Source organism: Tachyglossus aculeatus, chromosome X1 (assembly GCF_015852505.1).
Source record: "Tachyglossus aculeatus isolate mTacAcu1 chromosome X1, mTacAcu1.pri, whole genome shotgun sequence".
Taxonomy (NCBI): Eukaryota; Metazoa; Chordata; class Mammalia; order Monotremata; family Tachyglossidae; genus Tachyglossus; species Tachyglossus aculeatus.
In genome coordinates this window covers 32609037-32632306 of record NC_052101.1, presented here as the reverse complement: position 1 = coordinate 32632306, position 23270 = coordinate 32609037, and the positions used below count along the sequence as shown (strand labels likewise).

The following is a 23270-nucleotide window of genomic DNA, read 5'->3' as shown; positions in this document are numbered from 1 at the left end:
CAAAATCCGTACTGACGAGTATTGTCTCGTCAGTATTTCTCCCAACCGGAGAAAAGGACATTATGGGTGAATGGGGGAAAGAAAGGAAAGGACTGCAAAGGGGCTTAATGGGGCCAATTGCGTCCTCGGGCTAGCTGGGCCACCAATCCAAGGTTGGAACTTTTAGACTGCGACTGTTGGGTAGGGACTGTCTCTATATGTTGCCAATTTGTACTTCCCAAGCGCTTAGTACAGTGCTCTGCACACAGTAAGCGCTCAATAAATACCATTGATTGATTGATTGATTGGAACACGGTTTCTTGCAGCTCCTACAGGGAAGTGGGGAACAGGTTTGAAATTTCGAAGCGCGGTTGATTGCGCGAGAAACATTAAAACAGCTCTAGGGCAGGAACTGGTCTGGAAACTCACTGGCCTTCATCTGTTCTCTGAGACCCCGGCCCACCTTCGCCACCCTGCTCTCCACGCATCTCAAATTCCAGCTCCGAGGTGAACTCTCCCCGGGAAAACTTTCCTGGTTTCCTCACATTTTCCGGCGAGATGGACTGTGATGGGCTGTTGGCTTCGTTCTGCTCTTTGCTTTGGGACGTTTCCTAGCATCAACAGTGAGTGGCCAAGCCGAATTGTCCAGGGAGTCAAAGAATTCTTTAATGATGTTAACTGAACTGGACTAGACGGCCTTGCTGAATTTTTTATTATCGTTGTTAATAATGATGTGCTACACGCTTACTATAATAATAATAACGGCATTTGTTAAGCGCTTACTATGTGAGAAGCACTGTTCGAAGCGCTGGGGAGGGTACAAGGTGATCACGTTGTCCCACGTGGGGCTCACAGTCTTAATCTCCATTTTACAGATGAGGTAACTGAGGCTCAGAGAAGTTAAGTGACTTGCCCAAGGTCACACAGCAGACGTGGGGGAGCTGGGATTAGAACCCATGACCTCTGACTCCCAAGCCCGTGCTCTTTCCACTGAGCCACGTTGCTTCTACTGTGTTGCACATTATACTAAACGCTAATACAGATACAATATAAATAGACTGGGTAAAGTTCCTGTCCCACAATGGGCTCATAGTCCAAGGGGGAGGGAGGACCGTTACTTAATCATTCTTTACTTCGGGGAAGCAGCGTTGTTTAGTGGACAGAGCACGGACTGGGGAATCAGAGGTCATGTGTTCTAATCCCAACTCCGCACTTGTCTGCTGTGTGACCTTGGGCAAGTCACTTAACTTCTCTGTGCCTCAATTCCCTCATCTGTAAAACGGGGATTAAAACCGTGATCCCCACAGGGTACAACCTGATTACCTTATATCTACCCCAGCGCTTAGAAGAGTGCCTGACACATAGTAAGCGTTTAAGAAATACCATCATCATTATTCTTAATCCCCATTTCACAGATGAGAAAACTGAAGCATAGGAAAGTTAAGTGACTCTCCCAAGGACACACAGCAGGCAACTGCCAAATCCGGGACTAAAGCCCCAGTGTCCCGCTTTCGGGGCCCGTAGCCTTTCCCCTTGGGCCACGCTGCTTCTCACTCTTATGGGATTATCGATCACTGGATGTGATTAATCAACACAGGAGCCCCGAGGAGCGGCCAGTGACCATTTTCGAGGACAATAGCGGATTTCATTTTAAAAGAAAAGTCTGTGCCCGATGTCAAGCGATGATCGTTCTTTAACAATCGGTGGCCTGATGAGGGTCATAATCGCTTCTTTCTGAAGCGGGGAACGAGAATAATAATTATAATGATGATGATTGTATTTGTTAAGCGCTTACTATGTGCAACATCACTGTTCTAAGCTCTGGGGGGATACAAGGTGATCAGGTTGTCCCACGTGGGGCACGTGGTGTTAATCCCCATTTTACAGATGAGATAACTGCACAGAGAAGTGAAGTGATTTGCCCAAAGTCACCCAGCGGGCAAGTGGCAGAGCCGGGATTAGAACCCATGACCACTTACTATATATCGTTCTAGTATATATAGTAGTATAGTATATAGCTTGTATATACTATACAAACTTTCTTGCCAGAGTGGCAATCCCTAGTCTTCTCTTATACTGTATACATCTATAACTATCTATATATATATATATACATATAGATATATAGATATAGATATGTGAGCCTGCTGTTGGGTAGGGGCCTTCTCTATATGTTGCCAACTTGTACTTCCCAAGTGCTTACTACAGTGCTCTCTGCACACAGTAAACTCTCAATAAATACGATTGAATGAATGAATATGTTATGTATGTAGAGGGAGAAGAAGCGGCCTCCGCCCCTCCTTGGGAAACGAACTTTCTTGCCGGAGTATATATATATAATGATGGTATTTATTAAGTGCTTACTATGTGCAACACACTGTTCTAAGCACTGGGGAGTTTACACGGTGATCAGGTTGTCCCACGTGGGGCTCACAGTCTTCATCCCCATTTTACAGATGAGGGAACTGAGGCACAGAGAAATGAAGTGACTTACCCAAAGTCACACAGCTGACAAATGGCGGAGCAGGATTAGAACCCATGGCCTCTGACTCCCAAGCCCGGGCGTGTGTGTGTGTGTGTGTGTGGTATAAGAGAAGACGTGTGTATATATATGTGTGTGTGTATAGTATGAGAGAAATGATATATACTTTATATATATAAGTATAATATAAGTATACTATATATAGTATGTGTGAGAAGCAGCGTGGCTCAGTGAGAAGTAATGTGGCTCAGTGGAAAGAGCCCGGGCTTTGGAGTCAGAGGTCATCGGTTCAAATCCCAGCTCTGCCACTTGTCAGCTGTGTGACTTTGGGCAAGTCACTTCACTTCTCTGTGCCTCAGTTCCCTCATCTGTAAAATGAGGGAACTCTCACACATACTATATATAGTATACTTATACTATACTTATATATATAAAGTATATATCATTTCTCTCATACTATACACACACACATATATATACACACGTCTTCTCTTATACCACACACACACACACACACACGCCCGGGCTTGGGAGTCAGAGGCCATGGGTTCTAATCCCAGCTCCGCCATTTGTCAGCTGTGTGACTTTGGGTAAGTCACTTCATTTCTCTGTGCCTCAGTTCCCTCATCTGGAAAATGGGGATGAAGACTGTGAGCCCCACGTGGGACAACCTGATCACCTTGTACCCTCCCCAGCGCTTAGAACAGTGCTTTGCACATAGTAAGTGCCTAACAAATCTATATTATTATTATTATACTTATACTATACTTACATATATGTATATATCCAAAGTATATATCTTATACCTCTCATAATATATATATAATATATAAAACAAATGCTATTATTATTATGATACTTATACTATACTTACATTTATAAGTATATATCCAAAGTGTATATCTTATGCTTCTCTTATAATATATATAACAAATGCTATTGTTATTATTATAATACTTATACTATACTTACATTTATAAGTATATATCCAAAGTGCATATCTTATACTTCTCTTATTATATATATATAACAAATGCTATTATTATTATTATACTTACACTATACTTAGATATATAAGTACATATACAAAGTGTATATCTTATGCTTCTCATAATATATATAACAAATGCTATTATTATTATAATACTTATACTATACTTACATATATAAGTATATATCCAAAGTGCATATCTTATACTTCTTTTATATATATATATATATAAAACTAATGCTATTATTATTATTATACTTACACTATACTTAGATATATAAGTATATATCCAAAGTATATATCTTATACTTCTCTTATATATATAAAACAAATGTTATTATTATTATTATACTTATACTATACTTACATATATAAGTATATATCCAAAGTGTATATCTTATACTTCTCTTATAATATATATAACAAATGCTATTATTATTATTATACTTATACTATACTTACATAAATAAGTATATATCCAAAGTGCATATCTTATACTTCTCTTATAATATATATAACAAATGCTATTATTATGATTATACTTATACTATACTTACATATATAAGTGTATATCCAAAGTGTATATGTTATACTTCTCTTATAATATATAATAAAACAAATGCAATTATTATTATTATACTTACACTACACTTACATATTTAAGTATATATCCAAAGTACATATCTTCTACTTCTCTTATATATAACAAATGCTATTATTATTATCATACTTATACTATGCTTACATATATAAGTATATATCCAAAGTGTATATCATCATCATCATCATCGTCAATCGTATTTATTGAGCGCTTACTGTGTGCAGAGCACTGTACTAAGCGCTTGGGAAGCACAAGTTGGCAACGCATAGAGACGGTCCCTACCCAACAGCGGGCTCACAGTCTAAAAGGGGGAGACAGAGAACCAAACCAAACATACTAACAAAAAAAAATAAATAGAATAGATATGTACAAGTAAAATAAATAAATAAGTAGAGTAACAAATATGTACAAACATATATCCATATATACAGGTGCAGTGGGGAAGGGAAGGAGGTAAGATGGGGGGGATGGAGAGGGGGACGAGGGGGAGAGGAAGGAAGGGGCTCAGTCTGAGAAGGCCTCCTGGAGGAGGTGAGCTCTCAGGAGGGCCTTGAAGGGAGGAAGAGAGCTAGCTTGGCGGAGGGGCAGAGGGAGGCCATTCCAGGCCCGGGGGATGACGTGGGCCGGGGGTCGACGGCGGGACAGGCGAGAACGAGGCCTAACGGTGAGGAGATTAGCGGCGGAGGAGCGGAGGGTGCGGGCTGGGCTGGAGAAGGACAGAAGGGAGGGGAGGTAGGAGGGGGCGAGGGGATGGACAGCCTTCTCTTATAATATATATAACAAATGGTATTATTGTACCTAGACTATACTTACATATATAAGTATATATCCGAAGTATATATACTGAGCCCAGACTGAGCCCCTTCCCTCCTCTCCCCCTCGTCCCCCTCTCCATCCCCCCATCTTACCTCCTTCCCTTCCCCACAGCACCTGTATATATGTATATATGGTTGTACATATTTATTACTCTATTCATTCATTTATTTATTTATTTATTTTACTTGTACATTTCTATCCTATTTATTTTATTTTGTTGGTATGTTTGGTTCTGTTCTCTGTCTCCCCCTTTTAGACTGTGAGCCCACTGTTGGGTAGGGACTGTCTCTATGTGTTGCCAATTTGTACTTCCCAAGCGCTTAGTATAGTGCTCTGCACATAGTAAGTGCTCAACAAATACGATTGATTGATTGATTGATATATCTTATACTCCTCTTATAATATATAAATAAAACAAATGCTATTATTATTTCACTTATACTATACTTACATATTTAGGTATAGATCCAAGGTATATATCTTGTACTTCTCTTATACTATATATATAAAACAAATGCTATTATTATTATCATACTTATACTACACTTACATATATAAGTATATATCCAAGGTATATATCTTATACTTCTCTTATAACATATATATATAACAAATGCTATTATTATTATTTTACTTATACCATACTTGCATATTTAAGTATATATCCAAAGTGTATATCTTATGCTTCTCTTATAATATATATATACACACACACACACATATACTATAAGAGAAGACTAGGGATTGTTTCTCGGGCAAGAAAGTTTATATATATATATATGTGTGTGTGTGTGTGTGTATATAAGTGTGTATGCATATATACGTGTATATATATACATGCACACACACATATACTATAAGAGAAGACTAGGGATTGTCCCTCGGGCAAGAAAGTTTCTGTGTGTGTGTGTGTGTGTGTGTGTGTGTGTGTGTAAGTGTATATATATATATAAGTGTGTATGCATATATACGTGTATATATATGTGTGTGTATACATATCATCATCATCAATCGTATTTATTGAGCGCTTACTATGTGCAGAGCACTGTACTAAGAGCTTGGGAAGTACAAATTGGCAACATATAGAGACAGTCCCTACCCAACAGTGGGCTCACATACATAAGTGTGTATATATAAAAGTGTGTATATATACATATATGTGTATATATATATATATGTATATATGCACGCACACACACTTTTATTTTATTTTGTTAATATGTTTTGTTTTCTTTGTCTCCCCCTTCTAGACTGTGAGCCCGCTGTTGGGTAGGGACTGTATATGTTGCCAACTTGGACTTCCCAAGCGCTTAGTCCAGTGCTCTGCACACAGTCAGCGCTCAATAAATACGATTGAATGATTGATTGATTGATTGATATAAGAGAAGACTAGGGATTGTCCCTGGGGCAAGAAAGTTGGTTTCCCAAGGAGCGGGGGAGGCCGCTTCTTGGCCCCCGTCCCGCCCCCGCCCCCGCGCGCGCGCTCGCGCTTTCGGCGGCCTCACCCTCTCTCCGGGAGGATCCGGGAGCCGTCCCGTGTCCCGTGTCCCGTGTCCCGTGTCCCGTGTCCCGTCCCTTGTCCCGGTCCCGTGCCCGCCCCGCGTTGGCCGTCGCCGGGGAGGAGCGGCCGCCCCGCCGGGGGCCCCCGGAGCGCGCCCGGCCGCCCCATGGAGCCGTCGGGGAGCAACAGTAGCTGTGGCAACGGTGGGGACCGCGGGGGGGTCGGGGGGGGGGGGGCCGGAGGGGAGGCCCAGGGGGTTGGCCGCCAGTTGGCCCCGGTTGCCCCCTTCCACCTTCTCTCTCGCTCTGCAGGTGGGGGGAGGGAGGGGGACTTTTCTCCCCTCTAAGGAGCCCATTTGGGGGAGACACGGGGATGTTGGGGAACGGAAGAGTCCGGGAGCATCTTAAGGAACTGGAGGGAACCGAGGGGAACAGAAGGGATCTGAAGCTGGACTCATCCCTACCTTGGGAAAGAACTACGTTTCTCTAGGACAGTTTACCCCCCGTCCTCTCCTCTCTCTCTCTCTCTCTCTCTCTCTCTCTCTCTCTCTCTCTCTCTCTCTCTCTCTCTCTCTCTCTCTCCCTCTCTCTCCCTCTCTCTCTCTCTCTCTCTCTCTCTCTCTCTCTCTCTCTCTCTCTCTCTCTCCCTCTCCCTTCAATCAGTCAATCGATCGTATTTATTGAGCGCTTACGGTAAGGAACCGAGGGAAAGAGAAGGGATCTGAAGCTGGAGTCATCCCTACCTTGGGAAACGACTACGTTTCTCTAGGACATTTACCCCCCCCCCCCCCCCCCCGGCCTCTCCCCTCTCTCTCTCTCTCTCTCTCTCTCTCTCTCTCTCTCTCTCTCTCTCTCTCTCTCTCTCTCTCTCTCTCTCTCTCTCTCTCTCTCTCTTTTTCTCATCAATCAATCGATCGTATTTACTGAGCGCTGACGGTAAGGAACAGAGGGAAAGAGATGGGATCTGAAGCTGGAGTCATCCCTACCCTGGGAAACGACTACGTTTCTCTAGGACAATTTACCCCCCCCCCCCGCCTCTCCTCTCTCTCTATCTCTCTCCCTCTCCCTTAAATCAATCAATCGATCGTATTTATTGAGCGCTTACTGTAAGGAACCGAGGGAAAGAGAAGGGATCTGAAGCTGGACTCATCCCTACCTTGGGAAAGGACTACGTTTCTCTAGGACAAATTACCCGCCCCCCCCCCCCGCCTCTTCTCTCTCTCTCTCTCTCTCTCTCTCTCTCTCTCTCTCTCTCTCTCTCTCTCTCTCCCTTCAATCAATCAATCGATCGTATTTATTGAGCGCTTACTGTAAGGAACCGAGGGAAAGAGAAGGGATCTGAAGCTGGAGTCATCCCTACCTTGGGAAAGGACTACGTTTCTCTAGGACAGTTTACCCCCTGGCCTCTCCTCTCTCTTTCTCTCTCTCTCTCCCTTCAATCAATCGTATTTATTGAGCGCTTACTGTGTGCAGAGCACTGTACTAAGCGCTTGGGAAGTACAAGTTGGCAACATATAGAGACGGTCCCTACCCAACAGTGGGCTCACCTCCCTCTCTTCTCCTCTCTCTTTCTCTTTTTCTCTCTTCTACCCCAAAACCTGAGATATATCTAGTTCACAGGATCTGAAGCTGGAGTCCTACCTTGGGAAAGGACTACGTTGCTCTAGGATAATTTATCCCCCGGTCTCTCCTCTCTCTTTCTCTCTCTCTCTCTCTCTCTCTCTCTCTCTCTCTCTCTCTCCCTTCAATCAATCAATCTATCATATTTATTGAGTGCTGTGTGCAAAGCACTGTACTAAGCGCTTGGGTAGTACAAGTTGGCAACATATAGAGACGGTCCCTACCCAACAGTGGGCTCACCTCCCTCTCTTCTCCTCTCTCTTTCTCTCTTCTACCCAAAACCTGAGATATATCTAGTTCACAGGACCTTATAACGCCACCTGTAATAATAATAATAATACCTTGGGTTTGTTCAGCACTCTTATTCTCAAAGCTCTCTTACAATACTTATTTCATTCATTCATTCGATCATATTTATTGAGCACTTACTGTGTGCAGAGCACTGTACTAAGCGCTTGGGAAGTCCAAGTTGGCAACACATAGAGACGGTCCCTACCCAACAGTGGGCTCACAGTTTCATTTTTGCTCTCACGACAACTCTATGCGGCAGGGTGTTATTCCCCCAAATTTGCAGATGAGGAAACAGGTTCAGAGAGGTTAAGTGACTTGCCCAGAGTCACACAGCAGGATGATAGCAGAGCTCAGATTTAACCCAGGTCTTCCCGCTTCCGGCCCTGCACTTTTCCACTACACATGCCTCCTTCTCTTGATGCAGTTGAAGAGTTTGCCTCAATTGTGCTGTGTCAATTCAAGGAATTATTATTTAGGGTACAAGAGACTAATACTAATCAGGATTTTAGTTTTGTCTTTTTATCCCATGGGAAGGAACCATGCTAACCTGTTAGACTGGACTTTTACGATCTGTTGTAAAGGAACAGCAGCTCGGTGGACACAACACCCACATTCGTACTCGATCGCCTCCAGTCAAAAGGTGACCACAGGAACTGGTGTTTCCATGAGACCTTTTTGCTCTGTAAGAAATCTGGCCAGGTAAAGATGGTGTATGATTGTTCCAAGAGTGGTCAGTTTGCTGCTGGATCTGTTTCCCTAAATTGCTCTTAATCCCCTCCCTTGGTGCCTTTCTCGAAGACCGAGATGGGGTGACTCAGATGTAAACTGGCTAGGATGGGTGAGCTGGTGAAATAAGAGTGAGCAAGGCAGAGCCGTTCTGATGGGGCCTGGAAATCAGGTGGATAGTAAGATTTTCTTCCTGGCAGGCTTCTCTTCTGGCTCTTAGTACAGAGCAATGCCCTCAGTGGCTGCTCAATAAATGTAAATCAATCAATCAGTCAATCGTATTTATTGAGCGCTTACTGTGTGCAAAGCACTGTACTAAGCACTTGGGAAGTACAAGTTGGCAACATATAGAGACAGTCCCTACCCAACAGTGGGCTCACAGTCTAAAAGGGGGAGACAGAGAACAAAACCAAACATACTAACAAAATAAAATAAATAGAATAGATATGTACAAGTAAAATAAATAAATAAATAGAGTAATAAATATGTACAAACATATATACATATATTACTAGCTTTAGAGTATGCTTTTTAAAAAGGTTTAATTCAAAAAGAGTGTAAATGCTTAGTCACTAGAGAGAAGGGGACTTAGGAGTTGCACTTCCATTATGAGACATTCGGAGGAAAGGTTCTGTTCACTCAGGTCAGTGTCATGCCTCATCACCCTGAATTCCTTCCCCTCAGTAAAACTGAAGCCTAAGTGCCCCACCCCTGGACCTGGGTTTGTATGAAACTCTGACTCCCCAGACCTCTGCCTCTGCCCTTCAGCAAACCAAACAAGTTCCCAGCAGCTTGGGAGGAATAGGGAGTCTACTTCAAGAAAGGGGAATGTGGGTAGGACAGAGGATCAGTAAAACATGATACCAAAGAATTGGCAAACAAAATCCAGTCCCAACCACACTGGTCTTTTGACCACCACACTGAATGGAGCAAACCTTGTGTTTTAACAAGGAAGTTTTCAATGAGCCCTGGTTCCTGTTCATGCCAAGTCTATATTCAAGGACAGTGGGGTGAACATTCACTATAATATAAATGCTTCTTGATGGTGCTCTCTGATGCTATTCAGAGGTGCACACATACAGCTTACAAATGCCGTGGAATAATTCCTTAGGAGTAGTAGAACTTGTCAATCATTCAAACAAGGGCGTGTATTGAGCAGTTACTGTGTGGCTGAGCACTATACTAAGTGCTTGGGAGAGTCCAAAGGGAGGTAGATATATCCCCTGCCCTTAAATTACAAGTACTTAACAGGGATGTCAGAACTGTGGTTTTTTGGCAAACTTCACACTTGCCACATCTCCCAACTCTGCTGTGAGGTTTCCCCCTACCTTGAGACAAATGTCCCAGTGAACTTTACCTCAAAGGTCTGCCTTAACTCTGAAGGTCTAATCCAGCCTCATCCTCTGGTATGGGGCTCTGGTGTTTATTGGAAAGGTAGGTCTGGGTCCAATTCAGTCTGAGAGCCCAACATCTCCTCAGACCCACACTGGAGTCTAATCCAGACCAGAAAACTGGGCCATAACCAGACCAGTCTTTAGGGGTAGGGAATATAGGACAATATGTTTTTGGCAATGGCTTTAGCTTTTTTTTTTCATTTAACTCAATAGAAGTAGTATTTGGGGGAAAATTCACAGACCATGTAACATTGTAGTGGGTGTGTGACACAACCCTGCAGAATTTGTGGAATCCTAACTCACTGCATGCTTACCTGCTCCAGTGAAGAAAACCTTTACTATCTTTCTCTCTGATGCGTCTCGTCTCATTTGTCTTCACTAAATGTTATGACTGTTGTTTATGGCCTCGGGTCCCTCTTTGCAACTTGAGGGAGAAGCACTTCTCGATGCTTAAGACAAATTCACTGAATTATCTGGGGCTGTAGGTCTGGTGACCAGAGCTGGAGAGCAGGCATAATGAATTCATCAGGATTCTCAATGATATTTATTGAGTGCTTACTGGGTTCTGAGCACAGAACTACAATACAATAGAGTTGGTTAAGCAGGATCCCTGCCCACAGGGAGCTGACAGTCTAGGGAATGTAAGTGACTCTAAGGCCAGATCAAAACTAGCAAGTCATTTGTCTCAATGAGCCAAAGACCTGGCCTGAGAGCAGTGTTAGGCTTGCAAAGATTCAGTCTCAGAACTGTACTGGTGCTTTGGTACCTGTCGGAAGAGGTCTAGGGTCTTTCTTGCTAAGAGGGATGGGGATGAGGCGATGGAGCTGTGAGGGGAGTCATGCTGGGCCAGAAATTGAGGAGCTTCTACTCTTCAAACCCTCCTCCTCGGAAGAGTCCCTGCCGGTAATGGGAGAAGTGCCATCTTTCAGGGCCTCAGTATCTCTCCTGATACACATTAAGCATCGCAGAGACTTACCTGAGAGAAGTCAGGTGGATAAATAATAATAATGCCATTTATTAAGCGCTTACTATGTGCAAAGCACTGTTCTAAGTGCTGGGGAGGTTACAAGGTGATTCATTCATTCATTCAATCGTATTTAGCACTTACTGTGTGCAGAGCACTGTACTAAATGCTTGGGAAGTACAATTTGGCAACATATAGAGATGGTCCCTACCCAACAGTGGGCTCACAGTCTAGAAGGGGGAGACAGAGAACAAAACAAAACATATTAACAAAATAAAATAAATAGAATAAACATGTACAAATAAAATAAATAAATAAATAGAGTAATAAATACGTACAAACATATATACATATATACAGGTGCTGTGGGGAGAGGAAGGAGGTAAGGCGGGGGAGATGGGGAGGGGGTGGAGGGGGACAGGAAGGAGAGGGCTCAGTCTGGGAAGGCCTCCTGGAGGAGGTGAGCTCTCAGTAGGGCCTTGAAGGGAGGAAGAGAGCTAGCTTGGCGGATGTGCGGAGGGAGGACATTCCAGGCCAGGGGGATGACGTGGGCCGGGGGTCGACGGCGGGACAGGCAAGAACGAGGCCTAACGGTGAGGAGATTAGTGGCGGAGGAGCGGAGGGTGCGGGCTGGGCTGGAGAAGGAGAGAAGGGAGGTGAGGTAGGAGGGACGAGGTGATGGAGAGCCTTGAAGCTGAGGGTGATCAGGTTGTCCCACGTGGGGCTCACAGTCTTAATCCCCATTTTACAGATGAGATAACTGAGGCACAGAGAAGTTAAGTGACTTACCCAAAGTCACATAGCTGACCAGTGGCGGAGTCGAGATTTGAACCCAGGGCTCTTTCCACCAAGTCACGCTGCTTCTCTTGCCATCCCATCCTCATTTTTTTATAAAAGTGATCAAGGCCTGGGAATGAGGCCTGGAAGACAGATCCCTCTGCATATAACCAGTGTGAAAATTAAGCTGTTTGCCCATTCTGAATGGTGATTGGAGTTTGACAGTTGAATGTATTAAAGTCCAAACAACCTAGGATCCCTGGTCCTCAGGGGCTCATAACCAGCTTGAAATCGCTTCTGCTATCCCTACACCTGGGAGGAATGCCAGCTGCTTCAACCTAACCAACTCCACTCTGAAAACAAAGCCACCAAAAGATGTAAACCTCTTCAGCTATGAGGTCTTTGTCTAATTCCTGCCTATGTACTCTTCCATAGAGATAAGTACAACTGCTTTGCACACAATCAACACCCACTGCTACTACTACTGCTGCTGCTGCTACTACTGCTGCTGCTGCTACTACCACTTTTACTACTACAACTTAAAGATTGTGATTGCAAATGAATGAATTGGATCTTTGCCCCTTTCTGCAGGCTTTCCTCCATCGCAAGGCTTTTTTGTATTGTTTTTATTCCTGATAAGCAGCCATCAGCTAATTTAAAAGCTGAACTTGGATCAATGCAACCTGATCATTGAAGCGTCTCTCTTCTAAGTTGAAAATGAATTCTTTCTTATAAGAAAATGACTTGCGGCTTCATTAGTGTCTCGATTTGTTTTCCCTCCTCAGAGCTCAGGGAACGGGGCGAAGGGGGTGCCGTGTTTGGGGTCTTGAGATGCCTTAGATTGGACCCAAGATACTGCAGCCAACCAACCCCTCAAGAAAATGCTCAGCTTCTTGCCAATTTTCCAGCCAAGAGAGCTGAGACTGGGAGGTCAAAGGTGCATTAAATCCACAAGAACTAAAGATCAGAGCCAAGAAAGCAGAATACAGACAGGAGTGCATGTCTTGCCCCGGGTTGTGTAAAGTAATTCACTCTCCCTTTGTCTTCTCTCTGTACTTCCCTGCAGGTTCCCTGCTCACCTTGCACTGCTCCTCCCAGCAGGTCCTGTGCCAGATCATCGGGGAGCTGGGTCTAGAAGCCTCCGACAATGCCACCTCGAGCAACTGGCAGGAGAAGGCCAAAAGGAATTATGACTTTTTCATCGGACTGGGATTGGCTGTCTTCTCCAGCTTCCTTATTGGCAGCAGCGTCATCCTCAAGAAGAAGGGGCTGTTGCGACTGGTGGCTAAGGGGGCCACCAGGGCCGGTAGGAGGCTTTGCTAAGATGGAGGATGGAGAGGAAAGGGCAACAGAAAATGTCGGGCATTGAGCCTGATTCTCTTGAGACTGGGGTGTTTGGGGAGTAATAATAATAATAATGGTAATAATAGGTATAGTACAGTCAGATCAGGCAGAGTCCCTGTCCCATATGTCAAAGGGAGAGGGAGAACACATATTTAATCTCCATTTTACAGATAAGTAGACCGAGGTAAAGCAAAGCCAGAATTAGAACCCAGATCTCTTGTTTCCCAGTCCTTTACTGTTGTCCACTAAACCATGCTGCTTCTTGCAGGTAGAGAACTGGCCTTCCTCATAGAGGAAGAGAGGTAAAACCTTTGACTCTGAAGTCTAATAATATCATCTTTAGAAGTCTGTGTGTCGTGAGACATAAGACACTGGGACTGTGGGGCATGAGCATGCTTACATGGGAGTAGCCACTTGGACTTTCCCATCCCCAGCCTCATTGGCCACCACTGCCAGAGGTCACAGCTTTTTATTGTTAATCCTCCACCTTAGAAATACTGTACTGGGGGCTAGTTTGGGATGGTGAGTGAGCCAGTCTTGGTGAACCATTTGATGATGGTGTATGGAATGGCTGGTGGACAGACACAAAAATGCGGGTTTTCTGGGCACTGCCCTTTGACTTCAAGAGGTGTGTGGAGCTACAGCTTGACGTCTGCCTTCAGGGACTTCTCTCAGTGGGAATGATAGTGGATCTCCAAGAACTTGTTACCTCAGACTCCCAACTCCTCCAGTAATCTGAGGCCATACAGACTGGGACTACACAGGGGATGTGTCTGGAATCACACAAACATTTTCTCTTGGATAAACTCTCTCGACAAGTCCCAGTCTCTTTGTTCCAGTGCTCATCCATCTTTAGAGTCAAAATCTCTCCAGTGGGACCGAATAGTCTATATTTTTCCCGGATTGCCTTTCCAGTCCACCCGCACTGGACACCAGCCTTTCCAAGTGGTTCCTTGTTCTGGAGAAGCTGCTATCCTCTTTCCATGCTACATTAGTTTTCTCCCCAGATGCCCCATGCCAGCCTTCCCAGTAGCTGCCATTGTGGGTTTTGGATCAACCTAACCTTTCTCCCCTCTCCTTTTCTAGTTGATGGAGGATACGGCTACCTCAAGGACAGCATGTGGTGGGCTGGACTCCTCACTAGTAAGTAGAGACTCACATGCACATCTTAGTTGCTGACCATGGTTGGGGGCAAATTCAACCCCAATTTATTCAATCAAAAATGAGCTAGATTTCCCCCTATTTGTATGGCAGGTTTAGCTCTGTGGGATTGTATGCAGCCCCAGGAATTAGTTTTCATTCAGCACCTTTATCTAGTTGGACACTTTAGTCTCCACAACCTCAAGTGTCTGGATTTTCAAGCCAGAGGAAATTAGACTCAGCGGGGTTCCAGGCACTGGAGTGTTTTTCAGTCTTTCTATAGAGTCCTATAGTTTGAGAAGGCTGGGAAGGTTTGCAGCAGCAGTTGCTTTCAGGCGCTTAGTACAGTGCTCTGCACACAGTAAGCGCTCAATAAATGCTATTGATGATGACCCTGCCACAGCACCCAGCAGCTGTACCACCACTTTCCTCCTCCCTGCGCTTTCCCTTACCGCTGAGCGACCCAAAGGAAGGCAGGGAAAGGAAAGAGGAGGAAGTACCACTCTCTTGGCTCTGGCTGGGATCGGTCTGGTGAGAGAGAATGAGGCTTATTTATTTATATTAATGTCTGTCTCCCCCTCATTGTGGGCAGGGAATGTGTCTGTTTATTGTACTCTCCTAAGTGCTTAGTACAGTGCTCTGTGCCCAGTAAGTACTTAATAAATACAATTGACTGACTGACTGGCTTGGGAGAGCCACAGGAGGTACTTACCAGGGCTATTTGTAACAGAGGTTTTTGAGCCAAACCAAGTCAGCAGTTAGTTCCATCGAGGTACCATAAAAAAAAACTGCTGTGGTTTTAGAATCTCCCTCTTGTCCTCCTGATCTTCCCAAGGCCTCTTCTCTAGGAAAGCAGCCCCAGAATTGACTGGGACTCCTGCAGGTGTCTTACAGCTGTCTGCTGCCACACCACATTGGGCAACTCTATGCCTCAATGTGTCTTTAATTAATCAAAGGTGTTTATTGAGCACTTACTCCATGCAGCACACTGTAATAACTGCTTAGGAGAGAGTACAAGGCAACAGAGTTGGTAGGCATGTTCCCTGCCCACAATTAGCTTACGGTCTGTTTTCCCATCTAGGGGGCCCAGTTTCAGTTCACAGTTCAGTGGCTGCTTTGGGAGAGACAGAATTTAGACCTTATGTTGCATCGAGTGAAGCATTGCAAGGGAGTTTTTCCCTATGTCCCTTCTTGTGGGCAGGGATGTGTCTGTTATATTGTACTCTCCCAAGTGCTTATTATAATGCTCTGTAAGTGCTCAGTAAATATGATTGATTGGTTCTGATTTCTTACTGCAAATGATAGGGAGGTTGTTGCTTCTCCTAGTGCAGACCTGAAGCTACTAGCAAGAACCCTGTGTCTGGGTGACCACTCAGCAGTCTTCCTTTCAAAGGACAGGCAATACATTGGACCTGCCTTGCCCATGGAGCAATCTTGCTTAACACAATCTTCAGGATAATCCTGTCTTCCCTACTCCCTGCCCGCCCACTAGACATCAGAACTAGATCTCCCAGGTTGGATTTAGAAAGCAGTGCTCTCTGTTTGAAATTGGTTTAGCCCCAGGTTTTCTTATGCAGATTCATTTTCTGTATGGTCTAATTAGAAAATGATCCAACCTCTAAACACTAGACAAGCTCACTACTTCCTGGTGAGAAGAGAAAATTCAGCACCCTAAATTCCAAGAACACTCACCAAACATCTTCACTAGCAACTAGATAAAATAATATAGAGTGTATATACATATTTCTCTAGACTGTAAACTCGTATTGGGCAGGCAATGTGTCTGCTAATTCTGTTGTACTCTCCCAGGTGCTTAGTACAGTGCCCTGCACGTAGTAAGTGTTCAAAAAAAAACCATCAATTGATTGACTGCTCTATCATCTCACTAGCCTTCATTTTGGAATATGGTTCTCCTGACAGTGAGATCTTAAATGTGCAGCTACCTAGGCTCTTGTCTCATCTTTGGGATTTTAAGACTGAATGTTGGAGTCCCTGGAAATAAAAAGTGGAAGCAACTATTCTGGGGCAATTGCAACTCAGGTGGAGGCGGGGTAGCCCCATTCCCATCAGGCCTCGTGGGTGTCAGACCTGAACTGTTCTGGCCAGGGAACAGACAGCAATAGTGTTGTGGAATGGGCCTCTCCATCCAGCACTCCAGAGCCAAGAGGAATGGTCAAGCCAGGAGAAGCAGTGCTGGGGGCTTTTGTAAGAGCAAGCCACGGAGTTACCACTGCCTTTGGCACAAGCAAATGCCGTTTGGTGGGTGAATCCCCACACTGGGGGCAACTTGTGGCAGATGGGAAAACAGGTCCCTGCCCCAGGCTCAAGGTGAACTTGTTAAGGATCAATTAGGGACTGGGGGCTCTTCAGGGGTAGGGACAGAGGCTTCACTGACCCAGTGCTAAAAGCCACCTTTGTGCCTCAGTTCCCTCAACTGCAAAATGGGGATTAATACCCTCTAGAATGTAAGCTCATTGAAGGCAGGGAATGTGTCTGTTTATTGTTTTATTGTACTCTCCCAAGCACTTCATACAGTGCTCTGCACACAGTAAGCACTCAATAAATACCATTGAATGAATAGACCATGCCTCCTAGATCCCAGAGTTTCTCCAAAAGGTATTTGGACTTTGGCCTGATGGTGTTGGAACCAAGCCAGATTAAGCCTTCAGCTCCAGTGAAAGGAAAGGATCTGGAATGGATGCTTCTGGGAGGCAGGAGCGGTGGTAGTGGCTTTATGCATTCTTTCAGTTGCTTTTATTGAGTGCTTTCTGTGTGCAGAGCACTGTACTAAGTGCTTAATAATAATGGTGTTTGGTAAGCACTGATGGTGCATCAAGCCCTGTTCTGAGTGCCTGGGTAGATACAAGGGAATCAGGTTGTCCCATGTGGGGCTCACAGTTTTCATCCCCGTTTTCCAGATGAGGTAACTGAGGGCACAGAGAAGTTAAGCGGCTTGCCTGAGGTCACACAGCAGATAAGTGGCGGAGCAGGGAGTAGAACCCACATCCTCCGACTCCCAAGTCCCTGCTCTTCCCACCAAGCTACGCTAAGTGGGGGTGACCATATAGGCTTGGGCCAGGGAGGAACTGTGCCACCCCACCCCTCCCCCAGCCTCTGCTGTCTGCTGTCTCTTTGGAACTCTCCCATTTTACTCCTCCCAAGGCCCTGGGCTGTACCCCAGTTCCTTGTCCTGCTTCCAGGACACATCCCTCAGCCCAGCCCAAAAATCTGTGGGGACAATTGGAGCCCTTCCTTTGGCAGCCTCCTGTGCCCACCTCTCTTTGCAACCTCTGTGCCATACCTTTTCATTACTGGCAGTGTAGCAGAAATTTAATTTTATTTTCAACCCCTCCTGCTGGGTGGTAAGGGGTTCTCCTGATTGATACAGAAAATCACAATCAAAACACCAGGACCAGCATTAACTTTTCCTTTTTCCCCTCAGTGGCTGCAGGAGAAGCTGCAAACTTCGGTGCCTATGTGTTTGCTCCCGCGACGGTCGTCACTCCCCTGGGAGCCCTAAGTGTGCTCATAAGGTTACTAATGCTTCTCTTCTGCCATGCTTTTGTGATTGCAATTGTGCTCTCTGAGCAGGGCTGAAAATACCTTGCCCAGCAGAGACAAAACTGGGGCCCTGCTCCCCATCATAAAACAGTCCACTGTTCATCTCGGCTGCTTGTCGGGTCCAGTCATTGGGGAGGGCCAGAGATGTTCTTCAGCTTGCCCCAGGCTTCATGAGTTGCTTCCTTTGGCATGCAGATTTGAGGATATGCTCATTTGGAAATGCTTCTTTGGCACAAGGCTCCCTGCTCACTTGGCTGGCATTTTGTGTGCAAGAGTCTTTCTCCCTCTCCCATAATATTAAACTCAATGAAAAGATGGGTGCCTCCACCCGTAAGTTGTGAAGCTGATTCAGTTGGAGTGTGCTATTCAGGAAAGTCAGCTAGGAAATGGTCCCATGGCTTTAATGAAGCTGTCTAAAAAGACAGAAAAATCCACCAGGCCTCCTTCCTCCCTGGATATTTTCAGTTGAACTAAGAGGAAGAAAGCAATAATTACTTTTAAGAGCACTCCCAGGACAGGGAAGGGGGGCTGGTTGAGGGGTTACGGTTATGCAAGGCCTGATTCTTCCTGGGGCATGGGGAGGTGGGGAAAGAGAAGGAAATTTCCAGCATGGAAGTTCCACTCTTAAATCTTTCCTGCCCCTCAGACCAACATGGTGCTTTTGACTTGCTACACCTCTTGATGGGACTTTAAACAGCCCCAGGCCTCAGAGAGTAGGACATCAGACAGCCCCTGTCATAAGGGGTGGCTGAGATGTAATTGACCAGGTGCTGGTTATTCAAGTGTGTGACTACTCCTTCCACCCATCACTGCCCAGGGCTCGCCCTCGTGGGCCCTACTCTGGAGTAGGCCCTGCTCATTGTCATCACCCAGCATGTGTTACAGCTAGGTTTAGAGGGGACTTGCCCTATCCAAAGCTGTACTCATGGCCCCAAACAGCCTCTATCTAGGAGAGAAGGTCTCTCCTGGCATAGTTTTCCTACTACGGCTCAGTTTTGCCCCTTAGAGCTCCCATATCCTAGACAGACACTCAGGAGAAGTTCATATGCATTGACCTGCTTTCCCCCTCCACAGTGCCATCCTGTCCTCCTATTTCCTGGGCGAGGGACTCAACCTGCTGGGGAAGCTGGGCTGTGCCATCTGTGTAGCAGGAAGCACCGTGATGGTAATCCATGCCCCTGAGGAGGAGACGGTCACGACCTTAAATGAAATGGTTTCCAAGCTGAAGGACACAGGTGAGGACCTCAGGAACTGGGAGAGGCCAGAGTGTTTATTGAGCACTTTAGCACGGGCTTCAGATGCTTGGGAGTCCAGTAGAGAGTAGACATTTTATCTGCCCTCTGCCCAACTATGCTTTCAACCTACCAGGGAAGGCAAGACAAACAGACATGTGCAGGGACATACATTATTAGGAGCTTGCAGGGGGTTGGAGAATGCAAGGAGTTAACTGGGGAAAGGATTCTTGGAGGAGGTAGGCCTTGAGATTGATAAGATGCTAAGGAAATGGTAAGCAGGAAATTGTTCCATGCTACAGGTAGACAACTTTGGAATAGAAATTGAGACATAATGGGAGAGGGATGTCCGCTGGTCAAAGAAACTAAAATCAAAATTCTGAGGTAGTTGGGGTGGTCATGATGGTGGTGGTGATGGTGGTGGTAGTAGTAGTAGTAGTAGTAGTAATAGTAGTAAAAGTGCTTGGAGTGTGAAAAGGTGAGATACACTCCTTGCCCATAAGGAGTTTATATTGGAATGGGGGAGGGCAGACACAAAAGCATTTACCAACAGAGTAATAAAAATAATTGAATGCATAACAATAATACAGGAGTGCTGAGATTGATTATGAGGAGTGCTGAGGATGTACTAACTTATAAGTAAATACACAAATGTTAGTACGCTAATAGGTTTATGTGTTTTGGGGAAATGGAAACAAATTAGAGGAGTGTTGGAGGAGATGAGCTTTCAAAAGGGCTTTAATATCTCTCTGCCTGACATAGGGAGGGAGTTGTAAGATATGGGAAAGAGGATAGAGGCAGGAGAATCAAGCGAGGTTCAGTTAGAAGGTTAGCTTGGGAGGGACAAAGAGAGCAGTTTGGGAAGTAGTGGGTGAAGACAGCATATTTAATTAATTGTGGCTCTTATTAAGCCCTTACTAAGTGCCAAACATTGTACTAAGTGCTGGGTTAGATACAAGATTATCGGGATGGACACAGTTTCTGTCCCACATAGGGCTCACAGTCTCAATCCCTATTTTATGGATGAGGTAACTAAGGCACATTGAAGTTAAGCAACTTGCCCAAGGTCTCGCAGCAAACAAGTGGCAGAAAGGTGGGGTGAGTTTGAGGTGGAGAGCCTGGGAGCCACCTGTGGGGAGATTTTGCTTGCTGGAACACAAGCAAGGAACACAAGGAACACAAGGAGCCATCAGAGAGCTTTAAGGAGTGGAGAGATAGGTGCTGAGAGACGCTTCAGCAAGATGATCCATGCAGCGGCATGTGCTGTAGATTGGAAGAAGAGAAAACTTTCATTGTCTGAGGTGTGACCCTGCAGAAGTCAAGCCACACAAACTCTCCTTGAGGGCTGGCACTTGCTGGCAAAGATATTGAAAAGATTTCTTCCTGCTTATAGTTGTCTTGCCTAGTAGCATGCTGTGTGCATTTTCACCAGATCAGGTCAAATTGATACTCAGGCCCTTTTTTTGTGCTTTCTCCCCTTTTCAAGGCTACATCGTCTTTGCAGTTGTCATCCTGGTGACCTGCCTCATCCTCATCTTTTTTATCGCCCCGCGCTATGGGCAGAAGAACATCCTCATTTACATCATCATCTGCTCTGGGATCGGGGCCTTTTCCGTGTCTTCAGTCAAAGGCATGGGGATTGCCATCAAGGGTTTCTTCCAGCACCAGCCTGTCCTACAGCATCCCCTCAGCTACATCCTTGTCCTCATCTTGGCAGCTTCCCTCAGCACTCAGGTTAATTTCCTCAACCGGGCCTTGGACGTCTTCAACACCTCCCTGGTGTTCCCCATTTACTATGTGTTCTTCACCACCGTGGTCATCACCTCCTCCATCATACTCTTCAAGGAGTGGACCACCATGACTGCGGTGGACATCGTGGGCACCATGTCTGGCTTCGTGACCATCATCCTTGGGGTCTTCCTACTCCATGCTTTCAAAGACCTCAGTATCAACTGGTCCAACCTGCCCCACACCCACTCCGACCCAACCCCTCCACCAACCCTAGAACCCACTGTGATCAAACTGGAAGACAAAGGCATCCTGGTGGACAATATGGAAATGCCTATCCCTTTGCCTGAAGAGAAACCCAAAGTATTTATCGTCAGTGGCTAAAACTAGAACTGGAGCCCTGAGGGCGAACCCCACAGGACCACCCTGGTCGATACTAACCACGTAGCGGCATGGGTACATCCAACAATTATTTTTTTTATTTGTTTTCAATTCCTGATCCAGCTGTGTGTGTGTGTGATGTCCTTCTGTGTGGGTGGGGAGCACACTCATGTCTTCTAAATCCCAGCCAGCTAAAATGGCATCTCCTGGAGAAAGACGTCCAGACAATGACCTCCTGGAAATGAAGACCTTCAGGTAGACCTCAGTTCTAAACAATGCACTCAATCTGAACCCCAAGGACAGAATTTGACCCTTTGAATGTAGCTGACTCCCTGCCATCCCAAGAAGCATTCCAGCAGGGGGTCTGTCCGCTAAACCTAATTTAAGCCTGCAAGCCATCGCAGGACAGAAGTGCGCTGGACTCTGGGAGTTCGGGGAAGAGCTTCCATCTCCCTGTAGCACACTCTCAGAACCTCTGCACGATTTCTCACTGTGAATGACTCCCATTGTCTCAGGAAAAAACCCTCGGATTACAGCTTCATCGTTGTTGGACATCAGCTTGTCTGTCTCTCTCTAGGCATTTTGAGGTGCCAGTCACCAGAGGACCGAGGCGGGCAGACAGGGATTTAGAACACCAACAAAAGGCTTTTCACAGAATCCCTCTGCCACAGGGCAGTTCTCCGCTCTTGAATCGTAAGGCCTCGCCTCATCTCACTAGAAAGAGGAAGGCAGCTGTTCCAGGCTGCTATGGTTGAAAAATGTTTTTACATCTGATCTGAATCTGGCAGTGTGTGTATTGTTTCCTTTTTTCCTCTTTAAAAACCAAACAAATCTCTCCCCACCACTTTCTTGGTCAGCTAATAGGAAAAGCATTTTCAGATGCTGGCGGATGCTGTTTGTTCCGATGTCTGACCGATCCTGAGAATGTCGGTGTGTGATTTGTAGTCCAGAGTGAGTTCTGGACTGGTTCCCTTCCTGGTTCAGTGAAAGCGTGTCTTTTGTCTGGCTGGCCCTGTGGGGGTGAGGGCTGAGGTTTGGCTGGGTGCACCCTGGCCCACTGGCAATAGTTGGTCAAATTGAGCTCCCTACCCAGAGCCTGCCTCCTATGTATGGCTAGACAACTGGCACTGTTTTGGCCTGGTCTTCTGGGGACTCCCAGATTCGGTTGCTTTGAGGATACCTGCTGAGGCTGGAATTCCAGCCTGGATGCTGGTGTGTTTCAAGGAACGGGAATTTGGGGGGGGAACCCCACCTCTTGTCCAGCTGTGGGAACAAGGACTGAGGGAAGGAGGCAGATTTCCTGGGAACTCTGAGATGATATCTCAGGTGGGTGAAAGTGAATATGAGGGAAGTTCTTATCCAGTACCATGATGTTCAGTGAGCCTGGACGCCCATTCTGCAGTCCATCAAACAGCCCATTCCAAGTCTGACTGTTACCAATAAAAGAGCCAGGTGACTAAGGCCGTGAGTTCATATTCTCCTCCCTCCTCTGCTCTCTAAAACTATCCAGGCCTCAGTGGGAACAGGCCCTCCACTCCCCACTCCTAAGAAATGTAGATTACATCTCTGGCTAGACAGGCATAAAATACCTGATTCTTGGACCTGGAGATGGGCAGCCCTGGATCCCTGCGAGAAAGAGTGAATTTGAAGCGTCTTAAAAGGGTTTGGTACGCATAGTTTGCATGGCTTGTCGGTAAGTCCTTAGATATCTTCGAGATTGGGGAAGAAAGTAGATTTCCTCTC

General features: G+C 45.6%; 1 protein-coding gene across 1 annotated transcript; it reads left to right on the top strand.

The window, feature by feature from the left end:
- Positions 1 to 6502: 6502 nt before the first annotated feature.
- NIPAL4 (NIPA like domain containing 4) lies at positions 6503 to 23033 on the top strand. The gene is made up of 6 exons (XM_038739859.1): positions 6503 to 6573; positions 13208 to 13447; positions 14572 to 14628; positions 18068 to 18158; positions 19261 to 19421; positions 20905 to 23033. The coding sequence occupies exons 1-6, from the start codon at positions 6537 to 6539 to the stop codon at positions 21528 to 21530; spliced, it is 1212 nt and encodes a 403-aa protein (XP_038595787.1). The 5' UTR covers positions 6503 to 6536; the 3' UTR covers positions 21531 to 23033.
- Positions 23034 to 23270: the final 237 nt, after the last annotated feature.